Consider the following 23967-nt stretch of genomic DNA (forward strand, 5'->3'; position numbering starts at 1 on the left):
CACGAGAATTGGATGAGAAAAGTATCAGCCATGATTGAATGGCGGAGCATATTCGATGGGCCGAGTGGCCTAATTCTGCTTCTATGTCTCATGGAAGTGCAGTCTAGTAGCACAGCCTGTTTTCAAAAAGAAATAAAATGGTGCTGAAAATGATATCTGTAGAGCAAAGCGGGGTGGATTCATGTTTCAACTCAAACTTTTGTTAGTTTTTTCAGATCTCCAGTATTTTACTTCCGACATTATTCCAGTAGGTTTCATATGAGTAGAAGCGCGAGAACCAATTCACCCTCCACACACCAGCTTGGATGAAGGGGCATTAACCAGAAACATTTTCCTTCTGCAAATATGCTGCCTGACCTGCCAAATGTTTTCCAACATTTTTCCTTTTTACAGTTGCCTGGGTGTGATTTTGTGCATTACGAGTGCTGCCTGCTGCAGACAGGCATCTCTTAGTATATCCAACAGAAACTCCAAAACAACTGGTCACATATACACAGATAGACTGGGGAGAAAGGTCCAGATCTTTTTTGTATACCACATCTTTCGTTGAGAGCCATCAGCACTTGCACAGCACAGGCACTTCTGTGGAAATGGAACTGCTCGTCACAAGCTGTCCCTTCCACTCTTGGGAGTCACACCTATCGTCAGCTGTTCACTGAGTTGCAACAAGGGCAGTAATATGGGTGACACGGTGGTGCAGTGGTTAGCAGTGCTGCCTCATGGCGCTGAGGACCAGGGTTCGATTCCTGCCCTGGGTCACTGTCCATGTAGAGTTTGCACATTCTCCGTGTCTGCGTGGATCTCACCCCCACAACCCAAAGATGTGCAGGGTAGGTGAATTGGCCACGCTAAATTGCCCCTTAATTGGAAAAAAAAGAATTTGGTACTCTGAATTTCTTTTAAAAACAAAGGCAGTCAGGAGTGAGTTCCTGACTCAATTGGCCACAGCATTCCAGTTAGAGCAAAAATGAGATGCTGAAATATATTCCGATTGTAATTTTACTCAGTTCTACTTGCAAGGGAATGCCATTCTTAAAAAAGCAGTAATAGCAATCCCATTGACCGCTGCAGTAGCAATCCTACTGTAGCGATCAAAGGGAGGTAGTTATTCCTTAACAATCCCTCAAGAGAAATTCACACTTTCACTGAAAATAAATGCGAGTTAAGAGGTATCTCAACTGGTAGTTAAGGGAAAAGAGTGCTCTTTCTATTGTTTACAAATGACGGTGCTTTCCTGCATGAAAAAGCCACTACATTTGACTTTAGGAGTGACTGAACACTCAAGAGCTCACTTGCTAGATCTAACTGCACCAACTCCTCAGTATGGGTCAACAGAATGAAATGAACCATGAGACATACAACTTAAATGGACACATAAGCATGGAACAGACTCTGAAGCCTACAGTGGCAGATTATGATCTGATAAAAAAAAGTAAAATTAAAAACAGATGATGTTCAATTTAAAACATAACAGGAAAGAAGACACTTACTCTGGTGTTTGCATGTCTCTCTTTTGCCTAGGAACAAAACAAAATTAATGAATTAAATAATAGGCATTGATACTTCAAACATCAAAAGATATTTGCTAATGGTGGACCCACTTTTGGCAGATGTTGAGAAGATGATTATTGAATGCTCTTGTCAGTATCTGCCTACAAGTATAGGGTCAGAGTGACTGCACACACAAACACATGACAACCAAACGGAATGGACACACAGAATGAAAGAGACCGATGACGAAAAGGCTCAAGGGAAAATAAATTCACATGGATGGAGCTGAAATATGAATTCATGCAATGGTATGGACAGAGTCTGTGCTCTCTACCTGCATTACTAACCTGTGATATTGTCAATAGAAACTGAAACAGAATAAAAGGAATCCTTTCCCCAGTATTATTTTAAGAAATGATTAGAAAATAGAAATGTCTGGGTATTTTTGTATAAAAAGATGTGCTGATGTTTTGAGTCCCTGTGTATATGTATCTGGCAGCAGTGTGATTTACTTACACTCCTTCCCGGCGGCAAAACATGACGTAACCAAGGATAACAAAAAGCACCAAGGCAACGGCTATTGGTATCGCCAGTGTAATCACAAAATCTGTGTAATAGTCCTTGCTTTTCAGATTAGTCGAAGGTGGTTTGTACTCTCCATCGTCCGGCAGAACACCGTCTCCCCGAATCACTTCACTGTTGATCGATGGCATTTTCGATTTGTCGACCTGTGCCAAATTGTAAGAAGAAAAATGGGTGCATATTTTTGTTTTAAACATGTTAGATGTACCACGTCTCAGTTAATATACAACGGGAGTGACAGATTGTTCCTCCCACAGCTTTGATATCCCTCATCTTGGTCAGCACAATGGCTGGTTAGAAGTGCCGGTTAGGTGGATTCACCATGATCAATAATGCTCAATCTTATGGGGATAGGGCGGGAGAGTGGGGCCTACGTCGAGAGATTTTCCAGAGGGTCGGTGCTAACCAGACGACACAAAGGTTGGTGGAATTGCGGATAGCGATGAGGACTGTCGGAGGATACAGCAGGATTTAGATTGTTTGGAGACTTGGGCAGAGAGATGGCAGATGGAGTTTAATCCGGACAAATGTGAGGTAATGCATTTAGGAAGGTCTAATGCAGGTAGGGAATATACAGTGAATGGTAGAACCCTCAAGAGTATTGAAAGTCAAAGAGATCTAGGAGTACAGGTCCACAGGTCACTGAAAGGAGCAACACAAGTGGAGAAAGTAGTCAAGAAGGCATACAACATGCTTGCCTTCATTGGCCGGGGCACTGAGTATAAAAATTGGCACGTCATGTTGCAGCTGTATAGAACCTTAGTTAGGCTACACTTGGAGCATAGTGTTCAATTCTGGTCTCCACACTACCAGAAGGGTGTGGAGGCTTTAGAGAGGGTGCAGAAGAGATTTACCAGAATGTTGCCTGGTATGAAGGGCATTAGCTACGAGGAGCGGTTAAATAAACTCGGTTTGTTCTCACTGGAACGACGGAGGTTGAGGGGCGACCTGATAGAGGTCTACAAAATAATGAGGGGCATAGACAGAGTGGATAGTCAGAGGCTTTTCCCCAGGGTAGAGGGGTCAATTACTAGGAGGCATAGGTTTAAGGTGCGAGAGGCAAGGTTCAGAGTAGATGTACGAGGCAGGTTTTTTTTACACCGAGGGTAGTGGGTGCCTGGAACTCGCTACCGGCGTACCGGAGGAGGTGGTGGAAGCAGGAACGATAGTGACATTTAAGGGGCATCTTGACAAATACATGAATAGGATGGGAATAGAGGGATACTGACCCAACAGGCTACGTCACCCAAATGCTGGCAAGCTAGTGGGAAGGGAGAAATTTCCAAACCTCCCAGAAATCGACAGGGCGCACAGGTCGCTCCGACCCAGGCCCAAAGCCGGGGAGTAGCCCAGAGCGATTATCGTGAAGCTGCACAGGTTCCAAGACAGGGAAAAAATCCTAAAGTGGGCCCGGCAGGCGAAAGCGAGCACGTGGGAAGGGAAGATCAGAAAGCTGTACCAGGATATTGTGGCAGATCTGGCCAAAAGGGCTGAATTCAACAGGGACAAATCAGCACTCTACAAAAGTAATGTGAACTTTGGGATGTTATTCCCGGCCAAACTCTGGGTAACATTCAAGGGGAAGGAGCTGTGTTTTAACACCCCAGCGGCAGCGGAGGAGTTCGTTAGAGTGAACAAACTGGGGGAGGGACAGCCACAACGGCCATCAGAAAGCGACGGGGATGGAAAAGAAAGGCAGAATCGGAACAAAGAGCAGAGGGCAGACCGCAAACAGAGACAATAAGATCACGAACTGTACACGTGTTTGGTGCACTGTGCGGGACTGTGCTAACTCGTTCCCGGGCTCGTTCCGGGGGGGTGGGGGGGTGGAGCAAGGTGAACGAGGGTGATAAAGGCAGGCAAGTGGGCGAGACTAGGGCTAGCAAAAGGAAGGTAAAACAGGACCAGAACAGGGCAAGTACTGAAGGGGGGGGGCCACCGTGCTAGCAAGGAGGGCTAACACGGGAGGGCAGGAAGAAAGGAGGGCCGCGGCGTGCCTCTCAGGGGAGAGGGAGCGCCTGGCACAAAGAGGGGGCGGGACAGGGCAGAAGGGGGGAAGATTCTGGGGGGGGGGGGGGGGGAAGACGACGACAGAGGGACAGGGACTATGGTGTGGGGGGGGGGGGGGGGAAGTGTCAGGGGCAGAGCGCAGAACAAAAGAGAAGCAAAGGGAAGGGTGAGGTAGATAAGCAGCACGAACACAGGCCTCGGCGGGCATGGAGCAGGGCGAGGGACCAAGATGGTGCCACAAACAGCCACTCGGGAGGGCTGCAGGGCGGAGGGAGACCCTGGAGTGCAGGGGCGCAGCCACGTGGCGTACACACAGCTGGCGGCCATGTTGGGTGCCCCTTGGACAAAAGGAAACCCCGGAGCCCGACCTCATGCTGAAAGCGGTGACCGTGGCCATTTTGTACAGCCCCCTAACGAAGGGAAACCCCGGAGTGCAGGAGCGCGTCCACCAGGTAAGTATGGGTGATCCCGCAGGACCGAGGGGGTCAAAAAAAACCCACCAGGATTGTTACCTGGAACATAAGGGGACTCAACGGCCAGGTGAAAAGATCCAGAGTCTTCACCCACCAAAGAAGCCTAAAAGCAGACATAATCTACCTACAAGAGACGCACCTGAGGGAGAAGGACCGACGGCTGGTAAGGAAGGGCTGGGTGGGACAGACATACCACTCATGCTACGGGACGAGGGCTAGGGGAGTAGCAATATTAATTAGTAAGAGGACGAGGTTTACGGAAACCAAGACAGTTATGGACCCAGGGGGACGGTACGTCATGGTCAGCGGTGTCCTGGAAGGGGCACCGGTCGTACTGGTAAACGTGTACGCTCCCAACTGGGACAACACAGAATTCATTCCTCACGGCGCCGAGGTCCCAGGTTCGATCCCGGCTCTGGGTCACTGACCGTGTGGAGATTGCACATTCTCCCCGTGTTTGCATGGGTTTCGCCCCCACAACCCAAAAGATGTGCAGGTAGGTGAATTGGTCACGCTAAAATTGCCCCTTAATTGGAAAAAATGAATTGGGCACTCTAAATTTAAAAAAGTGGAGCAATCGTTTGACGATTGGAGTGGGCAAGCCCTAAACAAGATACTGTTGAGCTCGTGATCCTTGCCAATAGGTGGGAAATAACTGATAAATTATGGGAAGTAGTATTTGACAAGGAAACGTGCTGGAACTGCTTTCGTTCATCATCTACATATACGATTTAGGAGCCAAGTACAATTGCGAAACTTTTCAATTACATCAAACTGGCTTATATTGTTCATAGAGAGGAGTGGCAAAATATAGGAATATAACAACAGTTTTGTTAAATGGGGGCACCAACTAGTAAATGTGTGGAGTTAAATTTTGGTCGGAAGTAAATGGAGATGGCATACTCTTCGTCAAATAGGTATCAAAATGGGATAGAGGAACAGAGGTATCTTGGGATACAGATACACAAATCAATAGAAGTAGTGACACAGGTTAATAAGGCCATAAAAATAAGCAACGTTCTGGGGTTCTTTTCTAGAGGAATGGAATGGAAAAGAGAAGGCCCGGGTTGTCGGGCTCTGGGTAGGGTAGTGCCCTGGCATCCTGTCGAACCCAGACACTGCCAGCCTGGCACCTTGGCAGGGGCACAGCCAGGATGTCAAGCTGGCAGTGCCAAGATGCCCAGGTGCCAGGTCGCCTGTGCTAGGGATTGGACCCGGAGGTGCCCTGCCCTTAAGGGGTGGGATGAGGGGGAGTTTGAGGCCCCGTTAAGAGGTAAGTTGTGTGTTGGGAGTCCACAGGCCGTGGTGAGGATGGTGAGGGAGGAGAGGATCAAGATAGCGGGGCAGTATTAAAAATGGCGCCCCGATCTCTTCCTGCACTGATGGACTGTCAGTGCAGGAAATTAGTTAAGTGCGGCCTCAGTGCGGTATTCCCTACGGAGGCCAAATATGCGCCCAAAATGACACTGAAACACAAACAGGAATCTCAGGAGGACCGTCATTTTCACTATCTGCACCCTCCCAGCTAGTGACAACGGGAGCGCGTCCCACCTCCTTCATTTGGTCTACTAATCGGGCCAAATTTAACTTGTGTAGCCATTCCCATTCCCGTGCCACCTGGATGCCTAGGTACCGAAAGCTTATCCCTACCACTCCCCAAGTCGCCTCTCTTGCCCCTTGCCTGGACCGCAAACATCTCACTTTTCCCCATATTTAGTTTATACCCCAAAAACCGGACAAATTCCCCCAGAATCCTCAATTTCTTCCATCCCCTCCAGTGGGTCCGATACATACAGGAGCAGGTCGTCTGCCTAAAGCGAGACTCTGTTCCACCCCCCCCCCCCCCCCCCGGATCAGCCCCTTCCAGTCCCTTGAGGCTCTCAGGGCAATTGCCAGTGTCTCTATGGCTAACGCAAACAACAGTGGGGAGAGGGGACATCCCTGTCTCGTGCCCCGATGCAGCCTGAAATAGTCCGATGTTGTCCTATTCGTCCGTACGCTCGCGACATCAGCCTGATACAGCAACCTGATCCAGTCAATAAAGCCCCGCCCAAATCCAAACCGTCCCAGTACCTCCCAGATATTCACATTCTACCCAATCAAAAGCCTTATCTGCGTCCATTGCGACCACGACTTCCACACCCTACCTTCTGGGGGCATCATGATCACATTTAACAACCTTCTTACATTGGCCAACAACTGCCTACCCTTAACGAATCCCGTCTGGTCCTCCCCAATCACGTCTGGAACACAGTCTTCAATCCTAGAGGACAAGATTTTGGCCAGCAGTTTGGCATCGACATTTAATGAGGATATTGGCCTGTAGGACCCACATAGCTCCGGGTCCTTATCCCGCTTCAGGATCAATGAGATCGTGGCCTGTGACATCGCCGGGGGAAGCACCCCATACTCTCTTGCCTCATTGAATATCCTCATCAACAGCGGCCCCAATATCCGAGATCATCTTTTGTAAAACTCCACAAGGTACTCGTCCGGACCCGGGGCTTTATCTGACTGCATGGCCTTCAGGCCCTCTGCTATCTCTTCCAACCCGATCGGGGCCCCCAGCCCTTCTACCAACCCCCGTCCACCTTCGGGAAATTCAGCCCCCCTAAAAAGTGCATCATCCCCTCTGGCTCAGCTGGGGGTTCTGACCCATACAGCCTACTGTAAAAATCCTTAAACGCCTTATTCACCCCTGCTGAGTCTCCAACCAGGTTCCCGTCCCCGTCCTTTACTTTCCCAATTTCCCTGGCTGCCTCCCTCTTTCTAAGCTGCTGCGCGAGCATTCTGCTGGCCTTCTCCCCATGCTCATAGATAACCCCCCCTTGCCTTGCTCAGCTGCTCTACCGCTCTCCCTGTACTTTTTTTTTAATAAATATTTTATTGAAAATTTTTGGTCAACCAACACAGTACATTGTGCATCCTTTACACAATATTATAACAACACAAATAACAATGATCTATCTTATAAACAAAAAATGAATAAATAATAAATAACAAAAATGAAAACTAACCCTAATTGGCAACTGCCTTATCACAAGTAACACTCTCCAAAAATATAATTTAACAGTCCAATATATAATTATCTGTAGCAACGACCTATACATATTATACAGTATATATTAACAACCCTGAGAGTCCTTCTGGTTCCTCCTCCTCCTCCCCACCCCCCCCCCCCCCCCCGATCCTGGGCTGCTGCTGCTGCCTTCTTTTTTCCATTCCATCTATCTTTCTACGAGGTATTCGACGAACGGTTGCCACCGCCTGGTGAACCCTTGAGCCGACCCCCTTAGAACGAACTTAATCCGCTCTAGCTTTATAAACCCTGCCATGTCATTTATCCAGGTCTCCACCCCCGGGGGCTTGGCTTCTTTCCACATTAACAATATCCTGCGCCGGGCTACTAGGGACGCAAAGGCCAAAACATCGGCCTCTCTCGCCTCCTGCACTCCCGGCTCTTGTGCAACCCCAAATATAGCCAACCCCCAGCTTGGTTCGACCCGGACCCCCACTACTTTTGAAAGCACCTTTGTCACCCCCATCCAAAACCCCTGTAGTGCCGGGCATGACCAAAACATATGGGTATGATTCGCTGGGCTTCTCGAGCACCTCGCACACCTATCCTCCACCCCAAAAAATTTACTGAGCCGTGCTCCAGTCATATGCGCCCTGTGTAATACCTTAAACTGAATCAGACTTAGCCTGGCACACGAGGACGACGAGTTTACCCTGCTTAGGGCATCTGCCCACAGCCCCTCCTCGATCTCCTCCCCCAGCTCTTCTTCCCATTTCCCTTTTAGTTCATCTACCATAGTCTCCCCCTCGTCCCTCATTTCCCTATATATATCTGACACCTTACCATCCCCCACCCATGTCTTTGAGATCACTCTGTCCTGCACCTCTTGTGTCGGGAGCTGCGGGAATTCCCTCACCTGTTGCCTCACAAAAGCCCTCAGTTGCATATACCTGAATGCATTCCCTTGGGGCAACCCATATTTCTCGGTCAGCGCTCCCAGACTCGCGAACTTCCCATCCACAAACAGATCTTTCAGTTGCGTTATTCCTGCTCTTTGCCACATTCCATATCCCCCATCCATTCCCCCCGGGGCAAACCTATGGTTGTTTCTTATCGGGGACCCCCCCAAGGCTCCAGTCTTTCCCCTATGCCGTCTCCACTGTCCCCAAATCTTCAGTGTAGCCACCACCACCGGGCTTGTGGTGTAGTTCCTCGGTGAGAACGGCAATGGGGCTGTCACCATAGCCTGTAGGCTAGTCCCCCTACAGGACGCCCTCTCTAATCTCTTCCACGCCGCTCCCTCCTCCTCTCCCATCCACTTACTCACCATTGAAATATTAGCGGCTCAATAATACTCACTTAGGCTCGGTAGTGCCAGCCCCCCCCCCTATCCCTGCTACGCTGTAAGAATCCCTTCCTCACTCTCGGGGTCTTCCCGGCCCACACAAAACCCATGATGCTCTTTTCAATCCTTTTTAAAAAAAGCCTTCGTGATCACCACCGGGAGGCACTGAAACACAAAGAGGAATCTCGGGAGGACCACCCTCTTAACCGCCTGCACCCTCCCTGCCAGTGACAGGGATACCATATCCCATCTCTTGAAATCCTCCTCCATTTGTTCCACCAACCGCGTTAAATTTAACCTATGCAATGTGCCCCAATTCTTGGCTATCTGGATCCCCAGGTAACGAAAGTCCCTTGTTACCTTTCTCAACGGTAGGTCCTCTATTTCTCTACTCTGCTCCCCTGGATGCACCACAAACAACTCACTTTTCCCCATGTTCAATTTATACCCTGAAAAATCCCCAAACTCCCCAAATATCCGCATTATTTCTGGCATCCCCTCCGCCGGGTCTGCCACGTATAGTAGCAAATCGTCCGCATACAAAGATACCCGGTGTTCTTCTCCTCCTCTAAGTACTCCCCTCCACTTCTTGGAACCCCTCAACGCTATCGCCAGGGGCTCAATCGCCAGTGCAAACAATAATGGGGACAGAGGGCATCCCTGCCTTGTCCCTCTATGGAGCCGAAAATATGCAGATCCCCGTCCATTCGTGACCACGCTCGTCATCGGGGCCCTATACAACAGCTGCACCCATCTAACATACCCCTCTCCAAAACCAAATCTCCTCAACACCTCCCACAAATAATCCCACTCCACTCTATCAAATGCTTTCTCGGCATCCATCGCCACTACTATCTCCGTTTCCCCCTCTGGTGGGGCCATCATCATTACCCCTAACAGCCTCCGTATATTCGTGTTCAGCTGTCTCCCCTTCACAAACCCAGTTTGGTCCTCGTGGACCACCCCCGGGACACATTCCTCTATTCTCATTGCCATTACCTTGGCCAGGATCTTGGCATCTACATTTAGGAGGGAAATAGGTCTATAGGACCCGCATTGTAGCGGGTCCTTTTCCTTCTTTAAGAGAAACTATATCGTTGCTTCAGACATAGTCGGGGGCAGTTGTCCCCTTTCCTTTGCCTCATTAAAGGTCCTCGTCAATACCGGGGCGAGCAAGTCCACATATTTTCTATAGAATTCGACTGGGAATCCATCCGGTCCCGGGGCCTTTCCCGCCTGCATGCTCCTAATTCCTTTCACCACTTCTTCTACCTCGATCTGTGCTCCCAGTCCCACCGTTTCCTGCTCTTCCACCTTGGGAAATTCCAGCCGATCCAAGAAGCCCATCATTCTCTCCCTCCCATCCGGGGGTTGAGCTTCATATAATTTTTTATAAAATGTCTTGAACACTCCATTCACTCTCTCCGCTCCCCGCTCCATCTCTCCTTCCTCATCCCTCACTCCCCCTATTTCCCTCGCTGCTCCCCTTTTCCTCAATTGGTGTGCCAGCAACCTGCTCGCCTTCTCCCCATATTCGTACTGTACACCCTGTGCCTTCCTCCATTGTGCCTCTGCAGTGCCCGTAGTCAGCAAGTCAAATTCTACATGTAGCCTTTGCCTTTCCCTGTACAGTCCCTCCTCCGGTGCTTCCGCATATTGTCTGTCCACCCTCAAAAGTTCTTGCAGCAACCGCTCCCGTTCCTTACTCTCCTGCTTCCCTTTATGTGTCCTTATTGATATCAGCTCCCCTCTAACCACCGCCTTCAGCGCCTCCCAGACCACTCCCACCTGGACCTCCCCATTATCATTGAGTTCCAAGTACTTTTCAATGCACCCCCTCACCCTTAGACACACCCCCTCATCTGCCATTAGTCCCATGTCCATTCTCCAGGGTGGGCGCCCTCCTGTTTCCTCCCCTATCTCCAAGTCCACCCAGTGTGGAGCATGATCCGAAATGGCTATAGCCGTATACTCCGTTCCCCTCACCTTCGGGATCAACGCCCTTCCCAGCACAAAAAAGTCTATTCGCGAGTAGACTTTATGGACATAGGAGAAAAACGAGAACTCCTTACTCCTAGGTCTGCTAAATCTCCACGGGTCTACACCTCCCATCTGCTCCATAAAACCTTGCTGCTGCCGGCCTCCTTCCAGTCCTGGAATTCGACCTATCCAGCCCTGGTTCCAACACCGTATTATAATCTCCCCCCATTATCAGCTTTCCCATCTCTAGGTCCGGAATGCGTCCTAGCATCCGCCTCATAAAATTGGCATCATCCCAGTTCGGGGCATATACGTTTATCAAAACCACCGTCTCCCCCTGTAGTTTGCCACTCACCATCACGTATCTGCCCCCGTTATCCGCCACTATAGTCTTTGCCTCGAACATTACCCGCTTCCCCACTAATATAGCCACCCCCCTGTTTTTCGCATCTAGCCCCGAATGGAACACCTGCCCCACCCATCCTTTGCGTAGCCTAACCTGGTCTATCAGTTTCAGGTGCGTTTCCTGTACCATAACCACATCTGCCTTAAGTTTCTTAAGATGTGCGAGTACCCGTGCCCTCTTTATCGGCCCGTTCAGCCCTCTCACGTTCCACGTGATCAGCCGGGTTGGGGGGCTTCCTACCACCCCCCCTTGTCAATTAGCCATCCCCTTTTTCCAGCTCCTCACCCGGTTCCCACGCAGCTGTATCTCCCCCAAGCGGTGCCCCCCCGCCCATCCCCTCCCATACCAGCTCCCCCCTCTCCCCAGCAGCAGCAACCCAGTAATTCCCCCCTCCCACCCCCCCGCTAGATCCCCCGCTAGCGTAGTTACACCCCCCCATGTTGCTCCCAGAAGTCAGCAAACTCTGGCCGACCTCGGCTTCCCCCCATGACCTCGGCTTGCACCATGCGACGCCCCCTCCTTCCTGCTTCTCTATTCCCGCCATGATTATCATAGCGCGGGAACCAAGCCCGCGCTTCTCCCTTGGCCCCGCCCCCAATGGCCAACGCCCCATCTCCTCCACCTCCCCTCCTCCCCCCATCACCACCTGTGGAAGAGAGAAAAGTTACCACATTGCAGGATTAGTACATAAAACTCCTCTTTCCCCCCTTTTTAACCCCCCTCTTCGCCCCCCACATTCGCCCCACCACTTTGTTCAAACGTTCTTTTTAATAACCCGCTCATTCCAGTTTTTCTTCCACAATAAAAGTCCACGCTTCATCCGCCGTCTCAAAGTAGTGGTGCCTCCCTCGATATGTGACCCACAGTCTTGCCGGTTGCAGCATTCCAAATTTTATCTTCTTTTTATGAAGCACCGCCTTGGCCCGATTAAAGCTCGCCCTCCTTCTCGCCACCTCCGCACTCCAGTCTTGATAAACGCGGATCACCGCGTTCTCCTATTTACTGCTCCGAGTTTTTTTTGCCCATCTAAGGACCATTTCTCTATCCTTAAAACGGAGGAATCTCACCACTATGGCTCTGGGAATTTCTCCTGCTCTCGGTCCTCGCGCCATCACTCGGTATGCTCCCTCCACCTCCAACGGACCCGCCGGGGCCTCCGCTCCCATTAACGAGTGCAGCATCGTGCTCACATATGCCCCGACGTCCGCTCCCTCCGCACCTTCAGGAAGACCAAGAATCCTCAGGTCGTTCCTCCTTACGTTGTTCTCCAGTGCCTCCAACCTTTCCACACATCGTTTCTGATGTGCCTCATGCGTCTCCGTCTTCACCACCAGGCCCTGTATGTCGTCCTCATTCTCGGCTGCCTTTGCCTTTACGACCCGAAGCTCCCGCTCCTGGGCCTTTTGTTCCTCCTTTAGCCCTTCGATCGCCTGTAGTATCGGGGCCAACAGCTCTTTCTTCATTTCCTTTTTGAGCTCTTCCACACAGCATTTCAAGAACTCTTGTTGTTCAGGGCCCCATGTTAAACTGCCACCTTCCGACGCCATCTTGGTTTTTGCTTGCCTTCCTTGCCGCTGTTCTAAAGGATCCACTGCAATCCGGCCACTTTCTCCTCCTTTTTTCATCCGTATCCAGGGGGGATTCCCTTCTGGTTTACCGCACAGTGTTTTTAGCCGTCAAAATTGCCGTTGGGGCTCCTATCAAGAGCCCAAAAGTCCGTTTCACCGGGAGCTGCCGAAACGTGCGACTCAGCTGGTCATCGCCGCACCCGGAAGTGCTCTCCCTGTACTTAACAAGCCAAACTCCGCCTGTAGCCTCCGTCGTTCCCTTAAAAGCCCTGCCTCTGGGGACTCCGCATACCTCCTGTCGACCTGCAATATCTCCTTTATCAGTCGGTCCATCTCTGCCCTGTCTGCCTTCTCCCTATGGGCCCGTATCGAGATCAGCTCCCCTCTAACCACCGCCTTCAATGCCTCCCAGACCACCGCCGCAGAAGCTTCACCCATGTCGTTGACTTCCAGGTAGTTCTGAATACATTTCCTCAGCCGCCCGCACAGCTCTTCGTCAGCTAAGAGTCCCACATCCAAACACCAGTGTGGGCACCGGCTACTTTCCCTGCTAACCTGTAGGTCAACCCAGTGAGGGGCATGATCGGAGATTGTGATCGCCGAATGCCTCGTGTCCCCGTCAGTAGAGCCCGATTCAAAATTTAATAAATCAATCCGGGAGTACACTTTATGCACGTGAGTAGAAGGAGAACTCCTTCACTCTCAGCTGCCCAAATCTCCATGGGTCCACCCCCCCCTCCCCCCCCCCCCCCCCAATCTGCTCCATGAACCCCTATAGCTCCTTTGCCATTGCTGGCACCCTGCCTGTCCTTGAGCTCGACCGGTCTAACCCAGGGTCAATAACTGTGTTAAAGTCCCATCCAAAGACCAACCTATGCGAATCCAGGTCCGAGATCTTCCCCAGCATCCTCTTTACAAACTCCACATCATCCCAATTTGGCGCATACACAATTACTAGTACCACCTGCAACGCCTCCAGTTTCCCACTGACCATAATGTACCGGCCACCCACATCCACAACTATTCTTCCCACTTCAAACATCACTCGCTTATTAATCAGGATCGCGACCCCTCTAGTCTTCGAGTCCAGCTCCGAGTGAAAAACCTGTCTGACCCATCCCTTCCTTAATCTGATCTGATCAGTTACTCGAAGGTGCGTCTCCTGTAGCATTACCACGTCCGCCTTCAGTCCTCTCAAATGCGCGAACACGCGTGCCCTCTTAACCGGCCCATTTAGCCCTCTCACATTCCATGTGATCAGCCTAGTTGGGGGGTCTCATCGCCCCCGCCCCCCTTCGCCGATCAGCCATCACCTTTCTTGGGCCAGTCTCCAGCCAGCGCTCCATGCATCCGCCGGCCTGCCCCCAGGCAGCCTCCGTCCCCGACCTCCTTTCTGTCCCACAGCAAAAGTTGCTCCCCCATCAGCAGAACATTCCCCCCCCCCTAGTAACAGCATAATGTAAACTAACCCCTTCAACAAGCATAACATCTGCTCACCCCCACCCCCCCCCACTGGGCTTCCATGAGCTAGCCCGCCCAGCTAGCTTGGTGACCCCTGCCTAGGCGCCAGACATTCTCCCACCTATTGTTCCCTCGCCACCCCCCGCTCGGACACACATATTCAAAAGAAAAACAATCCCAACACAATTGCCCGGAAAACCCCCCTGCGAAAAACAGAGAAAAGATCAAACAGAAGATCCAACATCTAACAAACACACCTCCATCCCCCATCAGTGCAAATGTAAACTTTAACTCACTCAGCTCTGCAACAGGCCCCAAATCAATACAGAAGGCATTACAAATAACGTCTCAAAAAATAAAAACAAGAAACGTTTTTAACGTGAGCACTGCAGCAAAGTTCAAAGTTCTCAGTCCGCCACCAGACCTTTCCTTCTAGCGAAGTCCATCGCTTCCTTGGGCGACTCAAAATAAAAATGTTGCTCCTCATACGTGACCCAGAGACGGGTCAGATACAGCAGTCCAAACTTCACCTTTTTCTTAAAAAGGGTTGCCTTTATCTGATTTAACCCTGCTCTTCTCCTGGTCACCTCCGCACTCAGATCCTGATAGATCCGCAGCATACTGTTCTCCCATTTGCAGCTCCGTGTCTGCCTGGCCCACCGTAAAATACACTCCTTGTCCAGGTACCTGTGGAATCGCACCACCATTGCTCTCGGGGGGGGGGGGGGGGGCACTCGCGGCTTCCTCGCAAGCGCTCTGTGAGCCCTGTCCACCTCCAAGGGTCGGGAGAACGTCCCATCCCCCAGCAACTTCTCGAACATGCCTGCTATGTATGCCCCAGCGTCCGCTCCTTCGGACCCCTCCGGGAGACCGACGATTCTCAAGTTCTGCCGGCGGGACCTATTTTCCAGGTCCTCCACCTTCTCTAGGAGCCTTTTCTGCTGGTCTCTCAGCATCCCCAACTCAAACTCCACCGCAGTTTGAAGTTCCTCCTGCTCAGCCAGCGCCTTCTCTACTTTCTGGATCGCCCGATCTTGGGCATCCAATCTAAGCTCCAGCCGCGCAATCGATTCTTTAATCGGGTCCAAGCATTCCTGCTTCTACTTGGCGAAGCCCTCCTGAATAAACTGCATCAGCTGCTCCGTTGACCGCTGGGTCGACAAGCCAGGACTTCGGTCGTCCACCATGCTTTCTCCCGCTGCAGCTTCAGCCCAAGCCTTCTCTGTTCGTCTATTTCTTCCCTTGCGAGTACTTCTAGTCCGCCTCTCCATGCACCGATGTAGGAATCCACGCCACAATTGCCTCTACCATCAATTTACCAAATCAAGTCCAATAATAAAATTGGGGGAAAAGGTCCAAAGGTCTGACCCGAGCGGGAGCCACCAAATGTGCGACCTACTCCTTCAGAGCCGCCACCGGAAGTGTAATAATAAAAAATGTAATTGTGTTTAAATTCACAAACCTGGTGACTGTAGTTATTGGGCAGATAAGACCTCGTGTATTCAAAAAAATATATTCATATCAACCGTGTTGCAACTCCAGGTCAAGTGGGGCTGGAACTGACCGGGCACTCGCTATCGTAACACTATCTAAGAAAGGATATATTTGTCATAAAGGGAGTTCAGAAAAGGTTCACCAGACTGATTCCTGGAATGACAGGACTGTCATACAAGGAGACAATGGGTCAATGGGCCAACTGGGTCTGTATTCATTGGAATTTAGACGAATGAGAGGGAATCTAATTGAAACGTATAATATTGTGACAGGGCTGGACAGACTAGATGCAGGGATGTTGTTTCCTCTGGCTGGGAGGGGGGGAATCTAGAAAGGGGTCTCAGTCTCAGGGTATGTGGGTAGGCTATTTAGTACTGAGATTAGGAGAAATGTCTTCACTTATAATGGTGGTGAACCTGTGGAACTCTGCTGCAGAGGTCTGTGGAAGCCTAGTCAATGAATATATTTAAGAAGGAAATAGATAGATTTCTAGTCTCTAAAGGTGTCAAGGGATATGGGGAGAGTGCAGGAATATGGTGTTAAGAGCATTAGCCATGGTCATATTGAATGATGGAGCAGGTTTGAAGGCCTGAATGGCCGACTCCTTCTCCTATTTTCTAGGTCTTCAAGATCATGAAAAGGTTTTATAGGATAGACATAGAGAAAATGTTTGCACTCACAGGAGAGACCAGAACCTTAGGGCCCCTAAATATTAGGCCCCTACCCCTCAATATAACATATTGAATTTATAATGAAAAGGGAATTCAGGAGAAAATTCTTACCCAGAGAGTGATTAGAATGTGCAACTCACTAACTCAAGAAGCAGTTGAAGTAAATAGCATAGATGTATTTAAGGGGAAGCTAGATAAACACATGGAAGAATAAGGAATAGAAGGATATGTTGATGGGGTTAGATGAAGAAGAATGGCAGGAGGCTCATGTGGAACATAAGCATTAACATGGGTTGTTGGTCCAAGCAGCTCGTTTATGTGCTGGAAATACTATATAATAATCCTGACATAAAGCTTGAATGGGTAGAACATCAAAATATATGGTCCCCTCCAAAGGAGGAATGCATAAAGAATTATAAAACCCCAAGTGGACTGCGGCTGACTTACCAAAGAAAGTTTACACCAGTCAATATCAAACTGGGCCCTGAATTTCTTGTCACAGCTTATGCTTGGTTCCATCTCCTGACTACACTTGAGCTGATTCTGTGGAGTTTCCACCTCTCTTAGGCATGATGAGAAAGTCACATCCGTACCCACCATGACATAAACCCTGTAGAGAAAGAATTCCAACAGAATGTAATGTTTTGCAGCAACCTGAAAACTGGTGTAATGAGCTATCGTTCAGAGATAGGTATTGCCAAGTGCATTTACACATTGAAACAGCAATTTCAGATAATAGAATCATGGAATCCCTACATTGCAGAAGGAGGCCATTTGGCCCATTGAATCTGCACCGACCTTTCGAAAGACCACTCTACCTAGGCCCAACCCCCCTCCCTGTTCCTGCAAACCCACCCTTAGGGGCAATTTAGCTTGGCCAATCCACCTAACCTGCACATCTTTGGACTGTGGGAGGAAATCGGAGCACCCGGAGGAAACCAATGCAGACACAGGAAGAATGTGCAAACTCGGCACAGTCACCCAAGGTCGGAATTGAAGCCGGTTCCTGGTGCCTGAGGCAGCAGTGCTAACCACTGTGCCACCCCAAATAACATTGGATTTTATGAAAATAAAGAACTGAAGAAATTTTACTAGCCCTCCCATGCCTTATGCATAATGAGGGGGGGGGGGGGGAAAGAGAAAACAGACACACTGAAAGCCACATCTGCCCACAGAGTTCAGGGGGAACTTCCCAAACTGAACCTCAGCAAGGAAAACATGCACGATCCCGGAGCTTCAGCAAGGGCATCCTCACTGCGATCTGCTGTCTACTGCAACATCAGAGCTTTTGTGAAAGAATCAGTGTAAAGAAACCAAGCCCTAATTTTCATAATATACACATCAGTATATGATGGTGCAGAGACACACACTGACTGATACACTGCAAGACCAATCAACACACACAACACAGCAGCCAATCACCAGTTAGGGCACGGTCACTATAAAGACAGAGGGCAGTACTTTTCCCGCTCATTCGGGATGCAGCCTCTGAGACAGACAGAGCCCGCAGTCAGTAGCACAAACATCCACCATGTGCTAGCAGTATAGGCTGGTCAGGTTAGGCATAGGTCTTCAGTCAATCTAACATTGTGTCGACCCACAGTGCAAGTATGTTTAACAGCTCTTAGTTAAATAAAATAGAGTTGTACTATTACAAGTGTTGGTAGCCTGTCTATGTTACTGCTCAGGTAAACGCAGTCTCCAATGATCCAGAGTACCCAACACATCACTAATGAGGAGCCAAAAGGTTAAAAAGAGATATGGAAGCTGAAAAAATTTAAAAGGATCATTTATTTTTAGTTTAAAAACATGTCACTATGCCTGACCACAGGTCCTGTATGAAGGGACTGGTTTCTCCTTACAGCAAGAAGAGAGATACACACCCGGGGTCTCCTTTTCTTAGGTGATTTTCAATCCATTTAGTATCTTTAGAATCTGTCTTTCACAACCTAAATTTGGCAGGAATCATCCGAGAGGTGCACCTGATCTGGCATTGTATCAAAAAGGAGTTAGGATTATAATCCACCACAATATGGAGCCACAGCCACTCTCCTGGGATGGCATCCCAGCATTCCTAGGAGTCTAATGGAGGACTGATTGCTGGATTGTTGTCACATCCTAAAAGGCCCTTTGTACACTGCAATCCACAGCCACAATGGCAACAGTCTGAGCTTCCTTTGCAGCTCTTAAATAGTGGATGGCTGCTGACTGTTCTGTTATGGAAGGTACAACATTGGCCATCAGCCGCTGCATTGTGGTTGAGTCCACAAGGGCGTGTTAGGCACTATTGGCATGCTGGAAAGGATAGGTTCCAAGCTCTGCACAAAGGCCTGTACCAAATTAGTGCCAGACTCTTCCATGCACCTAGACAATGACCACAGGCTTTCTAGCCGGTACACAGCATCTCACTGTGCACACCCATCAGCGTTCATCTTGAGGCTGCACCACCGAAGTCCTCATCAAAATTAATGTGCAACCGCGCCCTCTGGCAAGCTTGGTTGTTTGCATTATCCTTTCCCCCTGACTCATCCTTGCCCCCTGGTCTGGTGTAGCCCACTCATGCTCAGTGCAGACCCCATCTCTGAGCTCTCCTCTAAATCATATGCAGTGTTAGTATCTGAGCCGGTGGCTGAAAACGTGGAATTGACGGTCTTCTTGCTGTTTCTTCACTGCCTGGCATTTGGATACCTGAAAGGCAAAAGGGCAGAAAGAGAAGGTTGGGGTGCAGCAACAGTAGGTGAGGGGTGGGGAAGTAAGAGGTGCATGTTTACACCAAATCAGAAGTGAATGAGGGGGATTTAGGATGTGGGAAGAAGATTTAGGTATATACTGTTATCTTTGATGGTTTCAGCTTCTCTGACTAAGACCTCAGCAATGGCCCTTCCCAATAATGGCTATCAGGGTTTCCTCCAAAAGGGGTTGGAGCATGCAGGCAAGCCCATTTCTCCACAGTTAGCTCTTGCTCTCAATGGTCATGCACCACCTTTCTGCAACAGAGAGGGAATTGGGTTGCGAGTGTTGTGTAATCTGTTTGGGTGATACAGTGTCATGGTTGAATAGCTGACAGTAGCCTTTGTGAGGGGGGGGGGGGGGGGGGGGGGGGGATGAGGCCTGCAGCAATGTCAAGTGTGAGAGAATACAATGGAATGAATATGAATGTCAGGTATGAGTCCTCATGACAGATTGTTCAGAAATGAGTGATTGGGTTGTGGTGAATTAAGCAGTGCCCTGAGTCTAGTGGTGTAGTTGGTAGGAGACTGCATTTGAAGATGCATTTATGACCACTTGTGAGAAGTCACTGACCTTCTTGCAGCACTGCATCCAGGTTCTCGAGCGCAACATCTGGCTCTGACCTCTAAGGCAATCTACACCCACTGCCTTCTGAGCAGGAGTCGGGAGAGCCTTCTGGTTCTCTGCAGATTTTGGACATCTTTCTGCCTTTCCACCTCCTTCACCAACACCTCCAGTAGAGTCTGAAAACCTTAACAGCCCGCATTCTCCCATCTTGTGCCATTCTTCAATGTTTCACAGATTAGAGCTACTTCCTTTTTTAAAAATAAATTTAGAGTACCCAATTATTTTGTTTCCAATTAAGGGGCAATTTTAGTGTGGCCAATCCACCTACCCTGCACATCTTTCGGGTTGTGGGGGCGAGACCCACGCAGACACAGGGGGAATGTGCAAACTCCACACAGCCAGTGACCCGGGGCCGGGATCGAACCCGGGTCCTTAGTGCCGGAGGCAGCAGTGCTAACCACTGCGCCACCCCAGAGCCACTTCCTACACAACTGTCAACACCACTCCTGTCATAACAATAAATCTTCCCTTTAAGTAGCTAGCAGCCTAACATTCAGCAGTATATAATAACACGTCCCTGGAGCATACATGATATTTGGCCCCTACTACTGCATTCATCCAATCAAAGGTATTATTAGCACTAGTTGGATGGTGAAATAATTTAAATGAGCAGTCAGCATGAAACTGCATACTCCCTGCATCACAAGCAATGGGTGAGGATTAATTGCACGTCACAATTCCTCCATCAGTTTTTGGGTGCTATTTAATCCATTGTCTCACAACAAGAGTAAACCTTAGTGGTGGCTGGGTGTTGCGAGGTGTAAACAGAAGCGTCATCTCCATTTCTCTTAAAACAATCTAATCTCATCCCGATCACATTGGCCTCTATCTGCATTCTAGGTATCACTTCAAAAGGGATTTTGCCATAATTTCCTGATAAAAATACCACAAATCCACAGGCCTTCGCGCTTGGCAGGCATGTGGTGTAAAGAATTAAGCTGGAGGCTATGACAGGTACCAGTCTTTCATGCCACATTCTGTGAGACCTTGCTTGGGATGGAGTCTTCAACCCACCTGAAAAGCGAACATTACATCTGAGGGGGTGTGACTGGAGAAGAAGAAAAAAAAATGAAAATCGCTTATTGTCACAAGTAGGCTTCAAATGAAGTTACTGTGAAAAGCCCCTAGTCGCCACATTCCGGCGCCTGTTCGGGGAACACCCAAACAAAGAGTTACCTCATCCCACACCTGAAAACTCATAGCCTTGGGCAGCATGATAACACAGTAGTTAGCACTGCGGCCAGGGTCCCAGGTTTGATTCCTGGCTGGGTCACTGTGCGGAGTCTGCACGGGTTTCCTCCGGTTTCCTCCCACTAGTCCTGAAAGACGTGCTGTTAGGTAATTTGGACATTCTAAATTCTCCCTCTGTGTATCTGAACAGGCGCCGGAGTGTGGCGACTAGGGGCTTTTCACTGTAATTTCATTTCAATGTAAGCCTACTTGTGACAATAAAGATTATTATTATTACAAATGTACTGCTCTACCTTATACTGAAAATGAGCTCAACCCAGAGCCTGAGAAAGGGTGAAAACACAAAGGAAAAATCCACCCGTACCATTTTCTCATGTCAAGCCTGGCAGTAATTCAGCTATTTAAGAGGAAAGCTACTAGCAGCCTTTGGTACAGACATCTGGACAGGTGAAGGAAACAACTTAAACAAAAATAATCCAATGCAAATTTTAAAAATTGCTTTTAGTTTCTGAAAAGTGAAACTCACCCTTCCTTCATATTATTGATAGGAAGAGGTACTCTCCCACCCCGGTCAAGTGCAGAGGTGATGTTGATGGCATTGAGGTGTTCAGGCTGCCAAACATTCTTCACTGCTCCCAGGAAATCGCCAATAACCTCACTTGCCAGCATCTCTTCCACATTCATGTTCTTCACAAAGAATTCAGCTTGATAGGGCAACAGGTAACCTTTAACAACAAGAATGTAAAGGTTGACGATCATGGTGGTCAGATCACAATTTATGAACCACAAAATTGTTTGGCTCTCTATGTTATAGTCACATTTATAAAGTTCCCTTATCTTATGAAATCATGAAGATTCATTCAATTTATTCTGGGGCCAAACCACAATTCATTGATTGCTCCTGTAATGTTTAGATTTTTGTGAAGGTACAAGATTTCACAAGAGTCCCTCTCTTCGCTTTTAGCTAAGTGACCCTCCAATTTCTTTACTGAACTCATGCCTTTGGATTCCACAGCTTCAACACGGGCCTACTTGCGACTCCTGGCTTAAAGCTTCAGAAATACCCTTGGTTTCCAATAGCCCACAGATATGGTATCAAATGGTGACCAAGCTGATTATTTCCAGAGCCCCAAATGCAACAAGGTTAACGGCCTTATTATTGAGGATTATTGTAGATTTCCTCCGTTAGCTTCAAGCTAAAAGAATCTTCCAGTCCTTTCCAACTTCCTTATACTGAACACCAGCTCCTGAATCATGTTGTACGTCGGCGCGATGTCCTATCGCGATTGTTGCTGAAGTAAATGCTCGCCTGCTCGTGATGTAATGGGATTCCCAATGTTTAACCTCGGGAACCCCATTAGAATAAATTTAAATCTAATTATCTGGTCTATACGCATAATAATCCCCCCCGTTACATTATCCATTCAAATCGGCATGCCCAATTACGACTGGTCTCCCACAGCGTGCACGTGGCACGCTGCGGCAGGAGCTCAGGTGAATGCATCGCTCGGAGGGAGAATCACACCCGGGCAGTATGCTGACACTGCCTGGCTACTGCCCCGGCACTGCTGAGAGATGTGTGTTGCGTTGGGGATGGGGAGAGCAGGATGTGGGGTTGGTGCTCCATTTTTACTTTTTTGTATCGGGTGGAATTTAAAAATAACACCTCAATTTTTATAAAATAAGTTGCTGGCGGGGTGGGCTCTGACCGCCAGCGTGATGTCCTGGGAGCCGCCTCTTCCAATTGTCTTTCCCAAGTTGCAAGCAATACGGCAGCGAAGGCCGATGGCCAATGGCTTCAACGCAGCTTTTCTTGCCCACTCCGGCACTGCAGAAAAATGGAACCACTCCACCCAATGTCACCATTTCTTTAGCTAAGCCACCCAACCTTTTGTCTGTTAATCTCTCAACTTGGCCCCAACTTCCAAATGCAAAAAATCCCAAGCTTGCATTTACTTCAGGATTCCTCATCAGTTATAAGTATAACAAGTATAAGCAGCAGAAATTAATATACAAAGAGCAGGTTCTCCCATCGGGCGGCCAAGTGTCGACGCCGGCGTAAAAAAGGGAGTGTTTTACTCCGGCGTCGGCGCACGTTCCAGGACTCCATTCTCCGGCCCACAGGCGGCTAGCATGCCGCTGGAGCAGCCCACGCCGCTCCAGCTGCCGATCGCGGCGTGATCCCAGCGCCGCGGGGTCCATGCATGCGCAGTTGGGCCGGTGCCAACTAGCGCATGCGCAGTGGCCTTTTTCCGCACGCAGGCCCCGATGCCAAATGGCGCAGGGCTACAGGAGCCGGCGCGGGGGAAAGGAGGCCCCCAGCCAGAGAGGCCAGCCCGCCGATCGGTGGGCCCCGGTCGCGGGCCAGGCCACTACGGAGGCTCCCCCCGGGGTCGGACTCCCCCCCCTCCACAGGCCGCCCCCGGACTCTACAACGCTAAGGTCCCGCCGGCTCAGAAGATGTTAGAATGGGACTCAGATTTTTTGTGACGGCTGCTCCAGAGAATCAGGGCGCCAGCCCATGTCAGCCCGGGCCAGAGAGTTGGCACATACCCCGATCGGCGCCACGCCATCCATGCCAGCGCCGCTTCTGCGCTCTGTGGAGAACTGCGTCCCAGCGTTGGGGCGGAGAATTCCGCTCAAAGTGTTTTAATTCAAAGTGGAATAAAACCACTTCCGCAGAAAGGTCTTTCAAAAGTCGGTACCAGCTGCAAAAACTTTAGCTGACCCTTAGGCTTATCATGTCACTTTAGACAAATGCAGGGTTTAAAGAAGATCCTTGAGATTGACAAGATGCTTGAGTTGCAGTCCTCCACCACTGCCCCACCCCCTTCCCTGTGGACACTAATCCAAACTCCATCTGCAACCTCTGTCTTTCCTTATGTGCCCGAATCAAAATAAACTCCCCCCGAACCACAG

The 23967-nt window shown here is 49.5% G+C and overlaps 1 protein-coding gene across 2 annotated transcripts in view; it reads right to left on the minus strand.

The window, feature by feature from the left end:
• The window catches only part of sgce (sarcoglycan, epsilon), a 101026-nt gene that overhangs the window by 24720 nt on the left and 52339 nt on the right, over positions 1–23967 (minus strand). For both annotated transcript variants that reach the window (XM_072509041.1, XM_072509040.1), the window contains 4 exons: positions 21575–21773; positions 16948–17110; positions 2008–2219; positions 1491–1517 (listed from right to left, as the gene is read on the minus strand). In XM_072509041.1, coding sequence (XP_072365142.1) covers positions 1491–1517; positions 2008–2219; positions 16948–17110; positions 21575–21773 — 601 coding nt within the window. The remainder of the gene's footprint in view (positions 1–1490; positions 1518–2007; positions 2220–16947; positions 17111–21574; positions 21774–23967) is intronic.

The sequence above is a fragment of the Scyliorhinus torazame genome, chromosome 6, assembly GCF_047496885.1.
Source record: "Scyliorhinus torazame isolate Kashiwa2021f chromosome 6, sScyTor2.1, whole genome shotgun sequence".
In the NCBI taxonomy this organism is placed as follows: domain Eukaryota; kingdom Metazoa; phylum Chordata; class Chondrichthyes; order Carcharhiniformes; family Scyliorhinidae; genus Scyliorhinus; species Scyliorhinus torazame.